The sequence below is a fragment of the Magnolia sinica genome, chromosome 1, assembly GCF_029962835.1.
Source record: "Magnolia sinica isolate HGM2019 chromosome 1, MsV1, whole genome shotgun sequence".
Taxonomy (NCBI): domain Eukaryota; kingdom Viridiplantae; phylum Streptophyta; class Magnoliopsida; order Magnoliales; family Magnoliaceae; genus Magnolia; species Magnolia sinica.
In genome coordinates, this window is record NC_080573.1 from 121133254 (window position 1) to 121157495 (window position 24242).

General features: G+C 42.7%; 1 protein-coding gene across 2 annotated transcripts in view; it reads right to left on the minus strand.

Annotated features, from left to right (window-relative positions):
• LOC131256229 (uncharacterized) overlaps window positions 1-24242 on the minus strand; it is an 82801-nt gene that overhangs the window by 55847 nt on the left and 2712 nt on the right. For both annotated transcript variants that reach the window (XM_058257236.1, XM_058257235.1), the window contains exons 2-7: window positions 23574-23683; window positions 23384-23456; window positions 22045-22106; window positions 10902-11043; window positions 6494-6712; window positions 6272-6338 (exon numbers count right to left, since the gene is read on the minus strand). In XM_058257236.1, the coding sequence (XP_058113219.1) occupies window positions 6272-6338; window positions 6494-6712; window positions 10902-11043; window positions 22045-22106; window positions 23384-23456; window positions 23574-23683 (673 nt within the window). The remainder of the gene's footprint in view (window positions 1-6271; window positions 6339-6493; window positions 6713-10901; window positions 11044-22044; window positions 22107-23383; window positions 23457-23573; window positions 23684-24242) is intronic.

Sequence of the window (24242 nt, forward strand, 5' to 3'; positions counted from 1 at the left end):
CATATCATTGTATCACTATCATCTCTTACTAGCACGCGAAGGTGAAAACGGTCAAGTAGCCTCACAAAATCTTCAATTTTCACATATTGCATATTTCTTCGGCATGTCGGGGTCCACACCACTTCAACCCTATCAAAAGAATAGCATTTGGAGACCATGATGCCCCTTCCCATAGATAGACGAGCAACTCTTAGGAACGCAATTTGGAGAGAAGTTCTCCCAACCCACTTCTTCCCAAAATCAAGTTCTCTCCCCATTGCCAATAGAGAAACCAATCCCCACCGGAACTTAGACTTAAGCCTAGATATCCCCTTCCAAGCTCATGAAGCTTTGTAAAGAGGAGTCTTTGACACCCCAACCACCATCTTGACATCCACACTTTCCTACAATGACTCCATGCCGTAAGGAGTCCTCTATACAAAAGCACCACAGCTACTTCCCTAAAAGAGCCAAGTTCATCTCCACTAAGCTCCTAATGTCGGCCTCTTCCTCCCCATATGGCCTGTACACCTCATCCCACCCCATACGATGAGAGATCTTTTCTTTTCTTAACCTTTGAACCCTGCCACAAGAAGTCACATCTGAACTTTTCCAACTTAGTAAAAACTAAATTTGGGCATCTAAAGAGGGACATGAAATATAATGGGAGATTAGATAAAGGCTTAAAGTTGCTTTTATGAGAGTGATCCAGCCACCAAGGGAAAGGAACTGACTATTACATTTTGATCATTTTAATTCAAATCTCTCCACAAGTATGTCCTACAAGTGCTTTGCCGGCTTTTCAATGCAAAAAGGAGGCCCAAGATAAGAAGACAGAAAGGATAAGCATGGCAACTGAATATTCCTGCCATCCGCTCAACTTCCTCCTTGAGCATTCACACCCCTTACATCTCGCTCTTAGCGATGTTAACTTTGAGATCCGAAACTGTTTCAAAACATAAGATCGTCATCCTCAACTTGTCCACCACAGCATCATCTGCTTGGCAAAATAGGATAGTGTCATCGGTGAACTAGGGGTGTGATATTGGAGTGGATTCTCCTTGTCCACTCTAAAACAACTTGTGATTCCTGCTTCTTGACCTTTTGCTAGTATCATGCTTAAAGCTTCAGCTACAATGACAAACAAGAAGGGGAGAGAAGGTCACATTGCCAAGTACCTCTCGATAGCTTGAAGAAGCCTTTGGGGGATCCATTTATCAATATTGAGTAATTTATTGACCGAATGTATTCCCTCATCCCCTCCACTTCAACCCGCATCCCATGAACCCAATAAGTAATCTAGAAATTTCCAATTGATATGATCACATGCCTTTTCTATATCTAGTTTGCATACCATACCTTTCGCTCCTTGAACTATAAGTCGATGCACTCATGGGCTATTAGTGCACTTGATGCAGTGAGTACCAGCCAATGCACCAAAAGCTCCAAAGCTATTAGGGAAGCAACGGAATATCCCTTTATCCAAGCCATCCTAGGCCAACTGACCGAGACCTCCCTGTGTGCTACCCCGCATCTCACAGGTCCCACAGTGGGCCCCACCCCGTGGGCCATTCTACATCTCACAGACCTAACCATGTGGGGCCACCCCACCTCAGTGTGGAGATGCACCTGCATCATCCACCCACACTGGTGAGAAGACTCGAACATTGGTCCCCTGCTCTGATACCACTTGTTGCAGGGAGTACCAGCCAACGCACCAAAAGCTCCAAAGTTGTTGGGGAAGCACCAGAATATCGATTTATCCAGGCCCTCCCAAGCAAACCGACTGAGACCTCCCCATGGGCTACCCCGCATCTCACGGGTCCCACAATGGGACCCACCCTGTGGCCATTCCGCATCTCACAGACCCCACCTCTTGGGCCACCCCACCCCAGAATCAGTGGGACAAGTCAGATAACCTAGATCGAGCAGATGGCCAACTGGAACCAAATATAGCAAAGGAGGTAGCATCACAGGGCATCGACATTGATGCGATAGTAGGGGAGGCTAGATCTTTCCCTGAAGCTTTTGACCCATTGACGAGTATAGGAAGCAACCAAGAGCAATCACCATCTCATGAGATACGCAGTGGCCCCACTCTATTTGACGCCGACAGCAATACAAAGAACGATGGAGGTGACAAGCCAAGTGGTTATGATAATGGTGGTGATGGCAAAGATATACGTGACGAGAGTCAAACTTAGTGATGCAGGACAATTAACCACTTGCTCTAAAAGCTTGAACTGTTAGAGTATGACGAATTAATCCATTTATCTCATAGCTCAGGCCCCACATCTCATGGGTTAGGACCTCGGCCAAATCCCCCTCATGGGCCCCAAATCACATAGGTACCGCATCACACGGGCCGCCCACCCCGAGTGTGTCCCTGCATCCCACTCGAGCCCAGTGTGAAATGTGCATTAATCACCCCCAATGAGGAGTCTCGAACACGAGGCCTCTCCCATGGGCCCCGCCCACCATGAGTGTGCCCCTGCATCTCACAGGCGACCCCACTCGAGCCCGGTGTGAAAATGTCCCTGCATTAATCACCGCCGGTGAGGAGTCTCGAATACAAGACCTCCCACCAAGGTGTCCCGTATCGGTATCGGTTGGCATAACGGTGCCCTCCGAAACCGATACGAATATGGGGGCGTAACGGTGATACAGGGGTGTAACGGCCCGTAACGGTGCAATTTTTTTTTTTTGCCAAAAAAATATGAAAAAATATGGATTAAATCCGAAATATTCTAAGCATTCCAAATATGCATTCATTTATAAATTGGAACATGTTTATAGTGGTGTAACGGTCCACTCTTTGGTAAGAAGTTGTATCGGACTGTCTGATTAATTTTTTAACCAGGTAATTTGAATTTGACTACAAAATTCATATATTTAATTTTTTAAATATGTAATTTATATACTTAACAACTTGATATCATTTCTCCCAATAGTTCTTTAAAAAAATGAAATTAAATTTAGGTAGATGGCGTTGCCAATTTGGGGCTGACTTGGAGGACCAATCTATTCTCCAAATCAGCCTCAAATTCATGCCATTTATTGTGATTATCCCACTTATAAATTGGTGGACATTTATTGGATAGTGAATCATAAATAAAAAATAAAAAAATCAAAAGGCCCTATTTTAAAAAATAAAAGTTCACAAATTAATAATTAAAACTATTCAAATAATTTGATTTTGGCATTGTGAGTTAGCAATTGCAGTCCATAATTTAATTGTCAAATTTCAAGTTAATATATGTCTCGTGTACAATTTTTTAAAGCTTGAATTATGAGGGACTTGGATGTAAAGTGCAGCACACGTGTCAAAGTTTTTTGGGCCTAACCCGTGATGAATGTGTTATATCTACACCATCCATCTATTTTGCCAAATAATTTTAGGGCATGAGCCCAAAAATGAGGCACATCCAAAGCTCAGGTAGATTGCACCATAAGAAACAACAATAATTAAACGTTCACCGTTAAAAATTTATTGGGGGCTAGAAAAGTTTTAGATCAAGCTGACATGTGTGTTTTCCCTTCATCCACGTCAATGTGACCCAATTAACAGGTTAGATTGAAAATAAACATTACAGTGGACTTTAAGTAATTTTTAATGGTGAGCATTCTATAATCATTATTTTCTATGGTGTGGTCCACCTGAGATTTGGATATTATTAATTTTTTGAATCATGACTTAAAATGACGTGGCAAAATGGATGGACGATATGGGTAAAATATATACATTAGGGGGGGCCCAATAAACATTACCGTGCGCCCTACGAATTAATTGTGAAAATCATTATCTCTGCTGCTATTTTTGGCGTGGTCCACATGATCTCTGGATATAATTTATTTTTTGGCTGGTGCTCTAAAATGATCTCTGAAAATAGATGAACGGTGTAGATGTGATAAATACATCACCGTGGAGCCCATATAACTTTGATCTCCTTTGAACCGTTCGTACAACTCGGAGCTCGAGGAGTGTCAGCGCTCGTCTTTGCGTGACACGTACCTACAGCTGCTGGAAATTAAAAAAAAAAGGGGAGAGAGGGAAACGAAAAGAAAAAACAGAGGGAAAGAAAGAAAAGAAAAAAAGAGGGAAAGGGGGAAAGAAGAGATTGAGAGAGAGAGAGAGGAAGAAGAAGAAGAACAGGAAGGAGAGAGAGTGAGAGAGAGAGAGAGGAAGAAGAAGAAGAAGAACAGGAAGAAGCCGCGAGAAGCCGCAGCCGCAGCCGCAGCTGCTCGAGAAGAAGAAGAAGAAGAAGAAGAAGAAGAAGAAAGAGAAGAAGAAGAGAAGAAAGCAAAAAAAGGTAAGGTTTTTTTTTTTGTTTTTTTGTTTTTTTTCAGGGCCCGTAACAGCCGTTACGGGTCTGTAACGGCCGTTATGGCCCGTAACGGCCCCGTAACGGCCAATACGTAACCGATTTGGGATACCCTACCTCCCACGCTCATACCATTTTGATGCAGGACAATTAACCACTTGCTCTAAAAGCTCGAACTGTTAGAGTATGGCGAATTAATCCCTTTATCTCATAGCCCAGGCCCCACATCTCATGGGTTAGGACCTCGGTCGAACCCCCCTCGTGGGTCCCAAATCACACGGACACCCCATCACACGGGCCGCCCATCCTAAGTGTGTCCCCGCAGGCTACCCACTCAAGTCATGTGTGAAATGCGCATTAATCACCCCTGGTGAGGAGTCTCGAACACGAGACCTCTCTCGTGGGCCTCGCCCACCCCGAGTGTGCCCCTGCATCCCACAGGCGACCCCGCTCGAGCCCGGTGTGAAAATGCCCCTACATTACTTAGACTCAGACTTGAAAGCCTCTTAAGCCCATTTAATTGGGAGAGGGATTTTAAGCATGCACCCAGGACAAACCATGGTTCTCACCCTCGTATTATCCAAAATGAGACTTATAATTGTCATAAGAAGCAGTTGAATGGCACTAAGGAGAACTCTTTAATACAGAGTATGGGGTCCATGGACGTTGGTAGTGGACACCAAGCACTGGGCAAGGCAACTCTTGTTCTGTACCGCAATATGATTATGAATCATATGGTCATGGACAACATGGATGTGCAATGAGCAATCTAGCAATTACGGTATGCAGTCATTCCTACAAGCAAAAGTATCCTTTCGTGTACAAACAGGGTTATCCATTGTGTGGTTATGAGCAGCAAATGTATTTAGGAGCTTCATATATACCCACCCTGTATCCAACTCCAGATACATATCAACCACAGACAGTGACGGATTACATAGTGCACCCACAAATGGGCATACTAATCCAGTTCGAAGAAGACGGATATCAGCAATATATCAAAAGTATCTTTCATCGGTATCAATTTGGGCACAATATTGTCAGTTTGTGATAAAGCAATACTATTGTCAGCCCCATCGAGATAGACCACACAACTCTATGTGGATCTGAGGAACAATCGCACATGCACATTGAGGGCACATCACAGGTATATTTCTACTTTAGGGCACATCACAAGTATATTTCTACCTCTTCTTTGGTTTGTGAATGTATTGCTTATGGTTTTATACTTGTCTTCTTAGATTTAGATTTATAAATGAAATGAAATGATTTTGAAAATAGTTGCATAACTTCTATCAAGCTTCAAAAAAAAAACTTATCATATGCATACTTTAGAACGCTATACAAAGGAAACTTATTATGCGCACTTCTTTTGTTTTTGTGATCTTTTGATTTCTAAGTTTACAATGATGACTTTTTAACTGGCTATGGCCTGGTTTTATTTATAGAATTTCAAAAGTTTCAAAAAAAAAAAAAAAATGATGTCCTTTTAACATCCCTTGAAGTTTCATTGATAAATTCAACCAATTTCCCTATTTTTCCCAAAAAGCAGCAATACATTATGCAATACATCCAATACTTCCCATACGATACTTGATACGATTGTGTATCCCAAGGGTGCGATACATCCGTCGATATTGATACTAAAAACAATGGTCGTAGTTAAGGCTACTTCTCAATGCTCATTCGAATGGGCAACTAAAGGGGAATGAGTTCAAAGGAAACCGTGCAAAATTTTTTAAAAATAAAATGTATAGGTTCTTTGACTACATCATGAGTTCGTCAACAAGTTCCAGAAAGAAAAGACCAAACAGTAAGGCAATTTTACTTGAGACGGCAACAATTTGATACAAATGTGGTCAATAGCAGTAAATGGAAAGGAGAAAACTCCAGGAGGATTGAAGGATGCATTTGGCCACATAGAGATATGAAAGATTTTAATTTTCAGGATCTAAAATGTAAGTACTTACAGTAAGGAAGAAATGATTGAAGAACATTCAAGAACGCAGGACAAACTTCCTTGACCGGCGGAACCTCCTAAAACATACAAATGACAACGCTAAAATTATTCTTACCAAAAGAAGGAAAAGAAGAAGCAGAAGACTAAAATTACAAAGAATGATTATGTGCAGTGGTAGATTAAGGAGACCAAGAATCTAGAAATCTTTAGTGTGAAAATTGTTACATTTTACCTGTACTGATTTAGCATCACTGGGAAACCCTGAAATAATCAGCTGGCGTAAATTTTTTGAACACAGCAACCATCTTTCACAGGTTAAAAACAGATCATCCAGATGTTCCCCTGAAGCATTGACAGGAAATCGTTGTGCAAGTGCCGCAAAATGATGCAATATGGTCTGCGCATCACTCTGCCAAAGGTGCCAACTGTATTCAAAAAATTGGGAGCATATCTGCGGCATATTTATTAATCAAACGTTAAAAACAACAGTTACAGAAACTAATTTCCATTTTTAGAAGAAAAGGCAGGCATGTCAATCACGCGTGCACTTCATTATCAGATTAAGTGATGGATCAGCTGGCAACAAATAACAAAATTCTATAATTAGGAGTAGCATTCCTAATTGTATGCTATACGTTAGTTCCAACAGGAAAACAAGTACAAGACAGCAAGCCACCTAAATTGTGCAATTACCACAGCTGATGTGATACTATCTGGAAGGTAAACCTCTGTCACTGCTGGTTTATAAAGAATAAGCCAAGAAAAGTAATCTATCAAATATGATAGCCATCATGACATCCCGAGATACAACTGTATGGTCATGCTATTATTTTGGATATAGTTATCCGTTGAAGAAAACAGGCGGGCTACAAAATTATACATGCAGTTAACGCAAAACAAGCACTTTATAACTAGTTGATGCTCCATGTGAGTCAGACCATCAGAAACGCGCAGAGTTTCAGTGTATGAGTAATCTCACCATGCTCCATGCAATGCACATAGGCCCTGGTCAGAGGCCGCAACCCACTCACCGAGTCTCGCAACCAACCTTAAACACCCAGAGTCACACACACAGCCCTCAATATAAGGTCGATGCTACCTACCTACCATGAAAGCTCCAAAGTGAACCTTAGATGCATCACTCAAATGCTAGGTAGTCCACTAGGTCCTCACCTTGAACACAAGCCTTCCAACTAGGGCTGTCAATTGGCCACTCTAGCTTATCGGGCTTAGGGTTGTCAATGTGTCGGATTTCGTTTGGGTCTTGGTGTTCCAGACCCACCTAAAGGGATTGGATTTTGATCCATGCACCAGATTTAAGTTACCAAACCTGAGTCCAATCTGGACTAGGACCTCTCAGGTCTTGGGGTCCAGCTTCAGGTCGAGCTTGGGTAGGGTTCAGGTCGTGTTTGAGTTCGGTTCGAGTTGGGTCTGGTTCGCTTAAATTTTAATTGTGAAGTAATATAACACATAAAAGATATTAGTATGTAATATATACACCAATTGTCTCCGCGACCAACCATCAATTACCCCAACAAATGTTTGACCAAATTCCCCATCCTGATATCTTCATCTGGAATACCAAGATTAGAGGCTTCACTCAAAGACGCAACTTCCAACACCATTTCTCTCTATATCCTGGATGGAGAGAACCCATCTAAAAATAAATAACTTCACCTTCCCATTTCTTCTCAAGGCCTACATCAATCTATCTTTGATCTCCAAGGCAACCAACTTCGTGAAAAGATAGTGAGATCAAGGTTTGATGCCAATAGCTTCACAAGGAACAACCTAACCTATTTGCATGTGAATTGTGGGGATTTGGATGTTTCGAACACACTTTTTGAACATAACGGTATCCGCCACAGCCCTACAATGGCCCTTAATTTTTTTATTTTTTATTTTTGGGAAAAAATCTCAAATTTTATTGGTAAAATTCGAACCAATGTGAGGCATGGTGTGCCATAAAGGCCATTACATAAAGGTAACAGTGACAACCGTTACAGATTATTGGATCGAAAGGCCGTTATGGAAAAAATAACCCAAAAAAGTCATTACCACCCCCATAACGGCCCGTTACGCCCCCCATGAAGGCTGTAATGGCCCTATAACGGTCCATTATGAGGCTGATATAGGTTCTTCGGTTTTTGTTTTTTTTTTTCGATTTAAAAAAATAATAATAAAATAAATACATTGTAGCAGCCGTTACGAGGGCCGTAACAGCCATTACAACCCGTATCGTAAAGGTAACGGTGGTAGCCATTATGGTCATTATTACCATTACAGAATACCTTGATGCGATGATCCCAAACATGTATCCCTTTTTTTTGTTATGGACATGTATTTTGATGGTGTAACAGGCCATTATTTTGTAAGCATGCTGTCTATCAACCAATGTCAGCTTGATGTATGGAAAGTCAACCAAGTAGGCCCTAATCAAACAAAAATAAGGTATGATTTGGTGGATTAGGGTCCCTTACATATAAATACAACTAAAAGAAGATGGAAAATGAATATGTGTGTGTGTGTGTGTGTTGGCTTACCCCTTCTTCCGATATCTCCCAAAATGGTCCACTCTGCTTTGATTCATCAAATCCTACTTAAATTTTGTGTTTTGATCCTAAAAAATAGGCCTAGATCTAGTTTAAATTTGGTTTATACGCTTCTTTCATGGTTGAAATGAAGAAAGATGCATAAAAACAAGAGAAATTTTTACTCTAATTTTTCAAAATGGCTGTACAACATTATCAGCATGTAACGTACGTATCGGCCCCATAACGTTGCTGATATAGGGCATATCATCCCTTACCAGCCGTTATGGACCATTACAGCCGATTCTTTTTGTAACAGACGCATTCACCCTTGGCTCACGTAATGAGGGTGACCGTTTCCTTTTTGTAACAGACTGATTCAGCCGACAGCCAATTTGTAACCGTATAAATATTGCTGGTTATGCCAGGCGAGGTGAATCAGGGACTGCAAGTTGGCTTTTTAATGAAATGCCTGTGAAAGATCCGGTTCCTTGGAACGTTATGATTAGCATCCACACAGAGCATGGGAAGATGGAGAACACATTGGAACTACTCAATTAAGTTGCTGAGAGGGATATATTAAAATTAATCCAGCAGTCGGGCATACCCGATTAGGTACCTGACTCAACTCAATTTTTAAATGGGTCTAAGGTGGACCCAGACCTGACCTGATTTTTAGATGGGTTGAAAATTGGACCAAAGCCAGCTTAAATCAGGTCAGGTCCTTGGATAAACATTGACAGCCCTAATTAGGCTTTTTGGCCTAGCTCATCTTGGGCAGGGATAAGTTTGTTAAGCCGAGCCAAAGGGTTAGGCCAGGGCATTGAAATCAAGCCAGCTTAATAATTAGGAGGGCTCAGAATTCACCATAAGTATGTGCAGCAATAAATACAGGGCATTCTCACAACTTTGTTACATTATATAAAAAGATTCCAAGGAAGAAACCCTAACTTCTTCATCTCCTACACTACCACCACTAGACCCTCACTGTGCCCAACTGCCACCCACCCTCCCTCCCTCTCCTCAACTGTTACTCACAAACCAAACCTCACCCGCTCCCTGAACCCTAGCATAGTTTCAAGAATCCTTATCCATAGAGGGGCCCACCACCCACCCTACCTCGCCTGCCCATTGAAGCATATCTTCAAGGAGTCCCCTATCTGAAGCATTTTTTTAACTCTTGCAATTGATAAATCACACCAGGAACACTATCTATAGGGCAAAGAATAATATATCTTTTACAAAGCTAAAATTGCATAAAAAAAAGCAAGCAAAACAGTTTTTTCAAAAAATAAAAAAGGGACGTAACGGCCGTTACAGCCCATATCATAACGGTAATGGTGGCAGCCGAACACGTTGATGGGAGCACAATCCTTTTAGCTTCACATTGTTCACAACATTCATGCTTGCAACGTTTGCAATATCGATAATATCAGCCGATATTATCGATATCGCATCTCAGCAATATGAAACCCGTAGGAAGTTGTGGGAGCTTTAGATATCAACAATATTATCACAACGTATCGCATTGTATCAACGATGGTATCGTCGATACATCAATATCGACAACAACACTTGGGTTTTCTGGAAAAAAAAATTTTACAAAATCCCTCTTTTTTTGTCAAATCTTCCACTTCTAATCCATTTCTTAGATTTATAAATGATATGAATTGATTTTGAATATAGCTACATCACTTCTGTCAAGCAACATATAGTTTAGGACCTTATACAAAAGATTATGTGCACTTGTTTTTTTATGTTCTTTTGATTCCTAAGTGTGTAATGATGTCTTTTTTAACATCCCCTGGAGTTTCATTGAAAAATTCAATCAATTTCCCAATGTTTCTTAAAAACAGTGAAACATTACATGATATATCCGATGTTTCCCATGCGATAACCGATATGTTTCCTCATCCCAAGGGTGCAATACATCCATCGATACCGATATTGAAAACATTGCATGCTAGTAGGTGCATAAAGTTTTGAAGTAAACTGACAATCATCCACTTTAAGATAGATGTATAAAAAGATTGGTCAACAACAATTTTTCTATAAATAAAATACGAAAATCTTGGTATGCAGAAGGAGAAAAGGTAAAATTTAACACACCTCTGAGAAGTTTTTCTGGTCAGAACTAAGACGTTTTGTTGACAGCTCCTTCAAGGTACGAAAGAGAATCAAGAAAACCCTATGTGAAGTAAGAGTGTCTGCCAATTGAAGCTGTTGTGCTAAAACTGAAAAGAGCTCTGGCCTGAATGAGTTACTCCAGCGATTATCATAAAAGGTATTACTACATAATAATAGAATAAAAACCCACACTTTTCCACATTTAGAAAATGAGGGTGAATGAATAGCATAGAACCATATATATGACAAGAAATAGAAAGCCAGTTAGTTAACATCTACACAGGACTACAAAAAAAGGGCATCAACCAGCTATTATATCTCAAGCCTTTCATTGGCTTGCATCAGAAATTTTTAGTTAAAATAAAATAAGTACACTATATGTCAAGGTAGTGAATGCATACTAATCCAAGAGTATTGTCCACTTGAGATCCCTTGATGCACCTCAAGAAGAGGTGTGTGGATTTCCTGAGGGAGGTGATGATGACAATGAGTCAAGGACAATGGAGGACCCTGGCAAAGAAATGATGATGGTGAGGAGAAAAAATCTTCCAATCACTCTGATGAGGAACAATGAAGATGGTTGGGAGAGTAGGTTCAGTTTGTGATGGGAAGAAGTGAGATTGGGAGTAGCAGGACAAGTGGCCAAGGCGGACTCTTTACTAGCTAATGTCATGCCACTATCATGCAACAAACAGAGCAAATTTGACAGCCTCCATCTCAAGGTAAACTATTGGGATACAAAGAGTTAAGAGCAAGAAACTTTTAGAAGAGTATCTAAAGCTCCAGTGACTCTTGCTGGTAATTAGATGTTGTACGGAAAAGAATCTTTCTTTCCTTTTTTAGTTATAATTATGTTTTCTAATTTAGAGTCGCTAATATGTGGCTTTCCGATATCCTCTTTTTTTTCTATTTTCTTTTTGCATGACAATTGGCTACCTCCTAAACCCACAGTTCCAATGCGTGAGTATGTATGCTGATAATAATAAGAGCCTTATCGGATTGAAAAATACAATAAAGAGGTTAGAGCCACACTTAGGTCAGCAAATTGATCCCATTAGTGATGTAAGTCAACCAAGATTCAAAACCTTTGTCTAAAATAAGATATCAAATGCATTGTAGATTTGCAAAATTATTTGTTTGAACAGATTATTTCCCATGTGGACATCACAGTTGGATACATATGCACTTGAGATGGGAAGCTTCAAAGATTCAACTGCAAAACATGACATAAAAAGAACCAATCCATCTAAGATTTAGAAACACCATGGGTTGGGAAGTGAATTATGCTTTTAGTGTTATAGTAACTAGCACGTTATGGCCAATATTTATTAATTATTTTCCCATGAAACTTACTGGTGGATCAACTATGGAGAAAGTGCACCTACACTTAAGACAATTGTGATAAGAGTGCTCTGTTAAACGACTTCATCCTCCAGCTGCTAGAGGAATAGGAGCACGTTTTCCCTCATTCATACAAACCAATGAATAGACTCACTGATCAGAAGTTGGAGAAATTGGTGTTTATACACTGACATCAAGCTAAGATTAAAGAATGTGAAAAGGACAGTGAGAGCGTGAGACAAAGCCTCGGAAGTCAATACCATTCAATCAACTTGGAAAAATATATTTGTTGACGATGAATCACTTCTATCGTGATTAGAAGAGAGGGGAGAGGAAGGCGGTGGCCGATACTGAGGATCGAGAAGTAGAGGCTCCGACATTAATGATTGGCTGTGGTGTCAAAGTCATCCAACAATGATTGTTGAAGATGTCAAGGGTAACAACAACAATGCTGCCAAGTCGAACAATGACAATGGATCAAGTAATGGTGGTGGAAATGATGCAGGTGGTGGTGGGATGGTAGTACCTAACACCTACCCTTTCCCCATGTGACACTATATACAACGCAAGTCCAATAGAGGTGACAGTAGTAGCGGTAGTGGTTGCCAACTTGGTGGTGGTGGTGGAGGTGATTGATCTAGACAACAAAGAAACATGTCAACTGGTAAGGAGAGAGCTTAGTCAACCTGGTGGTGGTGGTGTGGGAGGTGGTTGACGGTGACAGTAGTAATTTTGTGAGGACACAAGCATATTGAGATCAACATGGCTATTAGAAGCAGTATCCATAATCACACTCACACTAGTACCGAATACTCGTATTATTCATACCTACGACAACCAATGTCAAGAGGCAATGCATGTAGTTATTTGTATCCTCGTCGATATTGTCACAGTTGCTTTGGACCATGACAAGAACCCTGACGATGATATCCCATTTACTCCCATCCAAACACAATATTTAGAGCTGCTCCCGACGCCCCAGACAACCCCGGAGATGGAAAAAGCTCCCGACGACCCCGGAGATCCAAAGAATCGAACCGTAGACAACGATCGAAGAGAATCAGACCAACTCATAGGGTGGAGAGTCAAGAGGGCCAAGCTTCATGACAACGCTTCCTTGTTTCGGAAAAACCAATCGATGCCAACACCTCAATCAAAGGCAAAAGTGCGGAGTTATCAGGAACTTCGACGGATCAACATTGACTGTCAGCATTAAAGGGTTGGACTAAGGTAGGGCAAAGACATGGACGATCCAACGGGGCAACCAACAAGGGGAGAAAATCTTCCTCCTACCCTACTTTGTTCGTCAAAGGGTATCCGTTAGGTTGGGTACCGATCAACATTGCTAGGGTTTTTGGACGAGCTGGGGCCATGATGGATGTCGTCATGCCCAGGGATGTTCAGACAGGTCAGTACGAGGTTTTGCCCTTGTCAGGATGAGCTCTGAAGAAGAGCTCTCCAGAGCCGTGCTCAAGTTGCAGGGAGAAAGCTTCGGAGGGATGCCACTCCTGGTTCAACTGGCGAGATTTGGCCCTAATCGGATGACTTTTCCTGCTCCTCTCCCTCTGTCCAACAGGCTCCCGCCTACGGAAATCCTTAGGAATATCAAGCCAGCAACTCGTACTTCCTACAAAGAAGCGTTAACATCTTCAGAAGGATCCTCCAAAGAGCCGCAAATTAATGCTGCCCCGCCGTGAATGAGCAATGAAGAGACGGGGAGAAAGTAGCCAGGTCCGAAGGGATCCAAAAATCCTTTCTCTTTAAACATCTCAATGGAACCGGTAATCTCCACCAAGAAACGACTCCAGGATTATGTAGTTATCAGTACTAGGGAGGGAGCTTCCATTCTGCAAGTCCGCAATTGGATCGACAACTATTGTTGCATTTGGCCCTCTCAATACCTGATCAAACCTATCGGCTACAACGAACTGTGGGTTAGATTCACTCCAGGCCTAAATCCATATATTCTTATCATCGCTGGGTCTCTACATGCCGAGGGTCCTATAGTCAAGGTGCGAAGCTAGGAAGCATTCTTCATGTTCGGCTCGGAGGACGATTCTTCTCGACATATGGGACGACGAGTTCTTCATCGCGACAGCTAAACTATTCGATAAGCTGATCGAACTCGACAGCAAGACAAAACAGGGAGAGGAGATGGCGGTGGCCAGAATGTGCATCCGAAAACCGAAAGGGAAAGTTCTTCCCTCTCACATTATTGTTTCTGTGGCAAACAGAGAGATCTTGCTTCCCGTCCAATTGGAAGATCTCAACTCCCCGTCGCCTCGGTGGGGAGACTACTGGCGTGCGAAGGAGACCATTTCTACCTCTGCCCTGTCTAGAGCTGCAAAGGAAGAAGATGCGGGACCATGCTCCCAATTCTCCCGCGGAGTACTGATCGGTTTCTCTGCTGCCTCTCCGTCTGCCATCATTTCGCCCTGCAGAGAGCAGGAATCGTACCAGACGCGTGGTGAGATCGCTCTGCCTCCTCGCGCATTGTTTGCGGATAGGCTGCTGCGTGGCCATCGGACGGATGAGAGGTTGCCACATGGCGATCGCTCCTCTCCCCCTGTCAGAGTAGCAGACGGCTATCACGATAGTAGCCAGTCTACGAACTGCGCCGATCCTCCGCTCTTGACGCATGGCTCGGTCCAATCGCACCTTCGGGAGATCACAGGCTCAGAGTTTACATGTGGCCCTCCTACGGCTGGGATGATACCATGCTCTTGTAACGATAAAGATGGTAGTCGATCTTCTGTCAGGCTTGCTCCCTCGTTCTCGACACATGGCGTCGATTCTTCATCGTTGCAGGCTTTAGTTGGATTAGAGGTCACATGTGGCCCCCGAGCGGTTGGGATGGAGCCAGGTGTTCGCCTCGATCCTCAGCGCCCTCGATCCGTCGATATACCGTCCTAGGCACGTGTCCCCTCCGGATCAAGCTGGATCTCTTCTAGACCGGATTCGCCTACACGGGTCGGATCGGTTATGGGGCCCCTTGGCGACTTATCTTACCTGCCTATTCTGATTCCGCTCTCGAGTCCAACGTTATTTCCCGGATCCAGACCCGTGCAATTTAAATCTATTTTTGCATTCTAACCAGTCTAGTGACTGCAAGTTACTCTCTTTCCCCAGAGAAGCGTCCGATCCATCTTCTTCCTCTCCGGTTGCCACAAGCAAGCACCGCGAGCCCAAACAACTAGATCGAATGTAGTAGAACGTTTCAACGTTGTCAGTTCCCAAGTGCGTAAGCAGTCAGCAGACGAGGCCGAGCTCCAATCTTTTGCCAGTTGATCAACCCCTCGCACTTCATCCAGAACCGAAATGCTCGAAGCTTGACTAGGGTTCCTATCAGTCGGAAAACCCGACATCCCCTTCTAGTGTGCCCTCTTCCCCGACATCCTCTCTCCGCAACTGGATAGAGCAGAGTCTTCTCACGTTGTTTCAAGAGCAACCAGACATTGACGTCATCAAAGTGGAACCATTGCAGGTTCACCTTGGTGTGGCCCCTGCCTCTGAGGAGGTCAGTAACCTCATCAAAGATGATCCTACCCAGGCTAAACTCCTGGATACCATCCACAAGAAAAAATGGATTAGAGACGCGATGGGGCATGTTGGCAGATCGTTAGGGCTATCATTTGGTGATCGTCCGGAAGATTTTTTGGCCTTGTTGCACTGTGTAGAGAATCGCGGCAGACCTCTATCTCCCTCTAATTCGCCAAGAACTCGTCGCACCAGATCTTCCAGCAGCAGAGAAGTTCAACGTCTCTGGGATGGTTTAGTCAGTGCAGACGCCCCCTCAGCTAGGATGAAGAGTCAGGGTTCCCGGGGAAGTTTGTTTGCCAAATGAAGTTCTTATCTTGGAATGTTAGAGGCGTTGGATCTAAGCAGAAACGTCGTTTGATCAAAGATACTTGCAATAGATCCAATCCGGATGTGGTTTGCTTTCAGGAATCGAGAGTGTCTGGGTGTGATGAGAGGTTGATGGGCTCCCTCTGGAAGTGTAGAGACATCAAATGGGTTGCTCTGGATGCTAATGGTAGTGTTGGAGGCATTATTCTCGCTTGGAAAACCTCGACTTGGTCTCTCCCTCCAGCTGGGTCGATTCTTTTTCAGTTTCGGCAACGCCGCAGCACACAGCTTCGGGTTTCCCCTATCTCTTCTCTTCTGTTTATGGTCCCAATCTCGACTCCAGCAAGCTTCAGTTCTGGGAAGAGGTCTCTGACTCCATTCACAAATTTGTCGAGCCTTGTTGTATCATTGGTGATTTCAACATCACTAGGTACCCTAATGAAAAGTCCCATGAGAATTCTATCTCCCCTACGATGGCCTCTTTCACCCGGTGGATCGAAGATAACGAGTTGGTGGATCTTCCATTGCTTGGCTCTAGATTCACTTGGTCTAATGGTCGCACCTCTCCAACTCTTTCCAAAATCAACAGATTTCTCATCTCCACTGTTTGGCTCGATTCTTTTCCCTCTTCTGCCCAATCGGTCCTCCCTAGAACCACCTCAGACCACTGTCCCATTCTTCTGGATGTGGAGGAGCAAAATTGGGGTCCCAAGCCTTTTCAGTTCGATTGTTCATGGCTAAAAATCAATGGCTTCAAGAAGATGGTTGCGGACCGGTGGTCAGATTACTCGATAGAAGGTTACGCTGGTTTCAAGCTCAACTCTAAGCTGAAACGTTTCAAGGTTGCACTCAAGCAATGGAGTCAGACTAAGCTTTGTAACAGGGACTTGGAAGTGGATTCTCTTCTTATTGAGTTGCTCAGTATCAATGTCCAGGCCGAAGGGGCCCCAATGCCTCCAGAATATTTGGCTAGAAGAGTTCAGATTGTGCAAGATCTGGCAGGCAGGGCCCTTGAAAAGGAAATTTCATGGAAGCAAAAGGCTCAAGCAAGTTGGTTGAAAGAAGGGGACCGAAACACCAGGTTTTTTCACAGCATCGCCAGTATGCACGCAAGGAATAATAGGATTACCAATCTGACGGTTAACGGAGTGCGGATCGAAGACAAAGTTATAATTATTGACGAAACTGTCAGCCACTTCTTAGTCCTTCTCAAGAGTGAAGATAGGTGTAGACCCTTTCTCGACGACCTCATCTTCGATAGGCTTTCGACAGCAAAGGCTGCTTCCCTTGAGGCTCCTTTTTCCTCTAATGAGGTTAGGAATGCGCTACCTTCTATGGCAGGCGATAAGGCTCCTGGGCCAGATGGTCTCGCATCTTATTATGCCAACATTTATGGGAAGTGGTTCAAAGCGACATTATGGATTTCTTCACTGAATTTCATGACAGAGGAAGGATCTCCAAAGGTATGGGGGCCACTTTCATCGCCCTGATTCCTAAAGTGCCGGGGGCAACCTCTCTCTCAGACTATAGGCCGATCAGTCTCTTGGGAGGCCCATACAAGATCCTTGCAAAAGTTCTGGCGCTGCAATTAAGTAGCGTGATCGGGAAGATCATTTCCGGCAACCGGTGCGCCTTCATTGCTAGTGGGCAGATTGTAGATGCGGCTTTAATTGTTAACGAATGTTTGGACTCCTCTTCCAAATCCGGAAAGAAGTTCATCACTTGTAAGTTGGACATCGAGAAGGCCTATGATCATGTCGATTGGGCTTTTCTACAATACCTTTTGAATAGGATGGGGTTCGGGAAGAAGTGGGGACGTTGGATGGAGGAATGTATTAGGTCCACTCATTTCTCCATCCTTCTCAACAGCTCCCCAAAAGGCGACTTCAAGAGTTCGAGGGGCCTCAGGCAGGGCAATTCGCTTTCTCCCTTCTTGTTCTTGTGATGGAGGCCTTTTCCCATATGCTGCACAAAGGTCAAGCTGAAGGAGTCCTTCGTGGGATTTCTATCAAAGGGCTGAGCAACCTGATATCCCACATCCAATATGCGGATGATTCTCTGATTTTTTTGGAAGCTTGTGCCAAAAAGGTAGACAATCTCTTAACAGCAATTCGATGTTTCGAGGTAGTATCTGGGCTGCGAGTTAATTTGGCTAAATCTAAGCTCTTTAGCATCAATTTAGATAGCAAGGAGATCAATGGAATGGCGTCCATTATCGATTGTACCGCGGCTGCTCTCCCTACCTGTTTTGTCGGTCTCCCTCTTTGTATTGGCAAGCCTCCCATTAAGATGTGGGAAAAAGTCATTTCTCGGTGTGAGAAGCTGTTAGCTCGGTAGAAGTGTCAATATTTATCTTTGGGCGGGCGCCTCACTTTGATAAAAGCATCTCTATCCAACCTCCCCATTTATTTTATGTTGTTGTTCAAATGTCCGCCGGCGGTTCTGGTCACCCTCGAAAACCTTAGGCGCGACTTTCTTTGGCACGGGAGGGAGGATAAGAAGAAGTTTCATCTGCTTAGATGGAAGGAGCTGTGTTGCTGTCGATCTGATGTGGGGGGGATCAGAAATCTTGAGGAGATGAACCGAGCTTTGATGGGAAAATGGATCTGGAGATTGGGAGTTGAAGATGGGAGTCTGTGGAATTCCATCATTAAACACAATTATGGGAAACCTGTCGAGGGGTGGTGGACCAAGGGGTCCTCTTCATATAGGGCTTCTCCAATCAGGAAGGACATTCTCAAGATGAAATCAGAGGTGCATAGAGGTGTTGCATTCGAGTTAGGAAATGGGGCTAAAATTCGGTTTTGGGAAGATACTTGGGTGGGAGACGTTGCTCTTAAACTCAGATTTCCAAATATCTTTTCCCTAACCCCAGATAAAAATATGTTTGTGTCCGATTGTTACGAAGTGAACGACAGCAACATCGTCTGGTTGGTCGGCTGTAGAAGAAATCTGCATGATTGGGAAATCCCTGAATACGCTGATCTGCTGAAATGTTTATCAGTTTCTCTCCCCTCTTCATCTGCTCCAAATCGTCTGCTTTGGAAACCAGAAAAGTCTAGCCACTTCTCTGTTAGATCCTTGTTCAACAACTTAACTGCCAACAGGTCTCTCTCTCAGTCCAGACACGCCCCATTCCTGTGGAAATATGCTGCTCCTCCTCAGGTAGTGGCTTTCGGTTGGCTTGCTGGCAGAAAAAAGATTCTCACCATCTCAGGAGAAAAGGGATGATTATCCCTAATGTCTGTCTCTGTTGTATGCGCGAGGAAGAAACAATCGACCATCTCCTCTTCAACTGCTCTTTTATTTCTTTTATATGGGCTGCTTTCTTTCATTCCTTCAACATTTCTTGGTGCTTGCTGGAGAAGGTCGACTTCCTGCTTCAAGCTTGGCACAGGGTTCAAATCGGAAAACAAAAAACAAAACTTTGGAGGATGGTTGTCCTCGCGGTCTGGTGGAGTGTTTGGGAAGAACGGAATAACTGCTGCTTCCGTGATTCAGTTAATTCCACTGCCTCTGTTTTGTCCAAGGCCAAAAGAGCTGTAATCAAATGGGCCTCTCATGTTGAAGCTCTTAAAGATAGTGATGTTCTTTTCCTAGGCTTTTAGTCCTCTTCTGTTATCTCAGCAGATTTTCTTGTTGCTTTTTTCCTGTTTTTTCTTCTTTTAGTACAGTAGTAACTTCTCAAAAAAACAAAAAAAAAAAAAAAAAAACAACCCTGACGATGATGATTTTGAGCCTCCTTGAGCATCCATATGGTATTGATGATTAGATGATCTGGGCAAGATAATGACAACACTCAATTCTCACGTCTCATTACTTGGTCATTAAACAACTAAATTTTGTGGACCTATGTGTATATGTTTTAAGTTTATAGACCCCAAATTCAAAGTAATGAGCATGTAGCAAAAATGTCAAATGCCTTGTACATGAAGATGATGGATTGATAGTACTTGCCAACATGGTATCGGTAGTAATGACCCTCCATAGCATGTACTCTATAGTCTATAGTTCATACCCTAAGTGAACTATTTCTGAAATGTTTTCACATCAAATTTAGAGTTCAAAGACTCGATTTCAATTTTCAATAGGTTACCAAAGGATGGAATACACCACTGAATACAAGTCCCTTTCCATTTTCTACTCCAATCCCATGGTATTTCGTAACAGTAACGGTGGCCATAGCGGCCACCACAGTTACCAATATGATTTGGGCCATAATGGCAACCACCATTAACATTAAGATTTGGGCCATAACAGCTGTAACAGTCCCTCTCTTTTTTTAACCTATATCGGCCCAACAAGAGGCTGTTAAGGGGGGCCGTAACAGCCATTACGTGGCCGTTATGGGGTCTTTTTTTTTCTGTGATGGCCATTACGGTACAGCTTGTCCAAACCATCAATTAGAGGGGTACCTACCTTTACGTAGATGCCCTGGCCCAAGAATCAAGTCAGTCCACTAGCCAGTGGGGCACAATTAACCACACAAATTAAACCCACAAACAACTTAGCTGAAGTTTGCTAATCCTTCAGCATGCTTCTAACATTGGGCCCACCTGCTGAATAGGCCAGATTTATATTTGGGCAGAAACATCTACACTACTGGACCAACCTAATGGATGGCTTGGTCTTTGAACCTATCTGCCACAGTGGCGCATGTGGTAAGGCATGTGAAAGAGCTGCCTCATACACGTGTAGGATAACATAGGAAAGCACAATTCTTATAGAGCAACCACTCGGAGCAGCGGCTATGCTCATGGAGCAGACTGTTGGGTTGTTCAAAGGCAGTATGAACAGAGATGGGGATGTTGAGATGGACATGTGGGAAGCCTAAGCAAGATAGGATAAAGGAGGAAGTCACCTGAAGTAACCTAGAAGTAGTTCTAAATTGAGATGATTCGGTCATGTCAGACACAGAACAGAGATGACTCCAGCCAGGTGGAGAACGTTGATAAGGTTTGAAGGCCGAAAAAGAGGATGAGAGGAAGCATAAATGGACTTGGATCAAGGTGATGAGAAGGGATATGAAGGCTTGTTACTTACCAAGGATAGCATCGTATATAGGTTTGATTGGCGAAATAGGATTCATACAAGTCAAAACTATTTAATGGGCTATGATATATAGGGGATAGTTTTGGGTAATTAGGATTTAGGAATAACATGAGGGTATGAGAATTGCAAAAACGCAGACGTGAGAAGGGTTCTGTGGGAAGAATAGAAAGGATAGGATTAAGAATGAGGACATCCACAGCAGGCTAGGAGTAGGAGGTAAATGATGGAGAGCCCACTGAGATGGTTCGGCATGTGCTGCTAAACACGAAGACAGTCCAAACAAGGAGCGGAATTTTGGTCAGGGTTCAAGGGCCTAGAATAGGAGTAAGAGAGGAAGACTAGAAGAACTTGGATTGCGGTGGTGAGAAGGTATATGAAGCCAAGTGCGAAGGAATATGAAGATATATTCACCTACTGTGTATGGGGCCTCAGGAATGACTGGCAAAATAGGATTTCATAAAACCGACCCCAAATAGCTGTGACAAAGCTGTGATGATTATGCTGTTGATGATAATGATTTAACAGAAACATCAACTTCATGATTTGTGCACATTCACTTACTACATATGGGGTCTCAGGAATGGCTGGCAAACTATACTTCAAACTGGCCCCAAATAGCTGGGAAAAAGGGCTATCATGATGATGTTGTTGACGATAATGATTTAACGAAACATCAACTTCAAAATTTGTTATTTTCTCACATTCATACCAAGGTAATGAGATTATCTAAGCAAAATCAAAACTTCAATTATTTACATAATTCATTATCCATGACATACAACTTTTCATAAGCCCAATCATTTTAATTTGCAATGGATAGTAAATATGGAATGATTTATAATGTTAAAAAAAAAAGAGAGAGAGAGAGGAAAGGCAAGTTGTGTACCATTCTTTTGGATAATCTATGCGAGCAATTTTTGAGATGAGGACAGCCAGCTGAAGTGCTATCTGTGTCAAACAATACATGCAAAAAACATGGGATTGATGTAAATCATCGCTACCTCCGATAGGAAGTAATGCAAACAATACATGCAAAAACACGGTGAGTGAAACTATAGCAGAAAAAGCTCATCTATAGAAAACAAGGAGTACCAATGAAATTCAAATTAACCACCTGTAAAATCCAGATTATGTTGATTTGAAGGACTCCAACTTTTTACATAGTTTGCTAAGGGTGCATTTTGATGCACTACTAAATTGAATTGTAAGAATTATCATTGAATTGTAAATTGTAATTATTATCATCATTATCGTAGCCTTCCTCACAACAAATGGGGGTTGGGCCGGTTGACTTTTAAATGATAGATTGGCAAAAGTTTCACAATCAGCCACTCAGCAGAACCAAACAGTACTCTTTTACCAAGCTCTTGGAATCGGCCATTGCAAAGTGTGACACTGATGCTATTCACATGCCAACATGATCCCACCCAATATTTGAACCCCAACCCAACTATTAGATGCACACCCCAAAGGCAAGCAAGCAACATAGGGTAATGAAAGGGTAATCACCGGGCGAACCACTAAAGCGTGGAGCACTCACAAACATGAAAGGACATGCTCAAGTACTTCACTGAACAAAATAGCACGGACTTGGCCAATGCACAACTCTTGAATGATTCACATGCTAACACAGTCGAGCCCCACAAAGGAGAATTTGTGAACAATTTATATCTAGAGCATCCAATGCAAGATAAACCTGCAGGGATCATCCAAATGCTTTCTTTTAGTTAACCATTCGGATTCCCCTTGTATGGACTAGCTTTGAATTGATTATTCGATGCCCAAGAAAGGAGCCCCTGATGAGGGCATTCTCAATACATTCCCCAGTTGGCACGTGGTGAACCACTCTAACTGGAAGAGCTGCCTGAACAACTCTCACTGAAAGATCAGCTCAAGCAGTCCACCAATAGCTGACAGGTTTGGGACTAGGACCCCTTTGAACAGCCTCAGAGCCAATTTTCCTGAAGCTACAGAACCATTATCCAAATTGTAATTTCCTCAGCATTCCGGCTACATGGCTAGTTTCTCATTATTGTAAATACTAGGAAACATCATTAATTTTCAATATTTGCTCTTGATTAAACTGTGTGGCATCAATCCAACTCTCTTGTGCATCCAAATGCGACCCAATCATCCTGAGACTTGGGTGCTGAACAAATGCATGTGAGTATCCAACGACAAAACCAGTAAAATGATCCACCAGAAAATGTAATATTGAGGCTTACCTGATAATTCTCTTCTCGTAAATGTGACAGCAGTTTCTTCCTCAGGTGCATCTTCTCCTCACTGCCTATCCCTCTGCAAACAATGACATGGAAAGAAAAAAATAAAAATAAAAAACTCATTCTGCAGATAATAACAGTAATAAAGAGTAACAAAATAAAGGAAACGCAAAAGGGAAACAGAAGAGGTTACGAGGAATCACGCCGATTTCTCCAATAGCGACTAATGCTGTTCTTAAAGTACACAGACGCCATGAGACGGACATCGACCTGAGAAGCAAGATCCTTTGCAGTGATTAATTCCTGCATACATCAAAAATCAGTTCAACCATCCAACATACATGCATGCATAGATGGCAGGGAGAAATTATTTAATCCTGAGCCTCAACAGATGTATCGTTTGGTTTTATTACAGAAAACAAATGTATGGTTTGGTCAAGGAGCATGATTCCGTACATGTGAGGCCCATGGTCTTTTTCATCCATACCTTCAATCTGATATGCATCATCAAGGAAGGAGAATGGCCCAAAAAAGCCCGCAAGCTGTTGCCCATTGACCGAACAGATAGAATTCCCAACCAGGATATCTTCCAGGCACCCCCATCCACAGTGGGGTGCATCAGATCAGCGGTATTGATCACTGAACCATGAGACCTACACGGATGTGCCTCAGCAAAACATACATTTGCGGAGGATCAGGACTCAATGATAATGTTTCATTACAATATTAATTGGCCTTAAGAACAACATGAGAAAGTTAAAAATCAAATCCATTGGGTTAAACGTTTATAAGTTGCCGTTCAATTCTTCAATCCAATGACCATTAAAAACAAAAATTCACTGGGTTATTGCCATCAAGATAA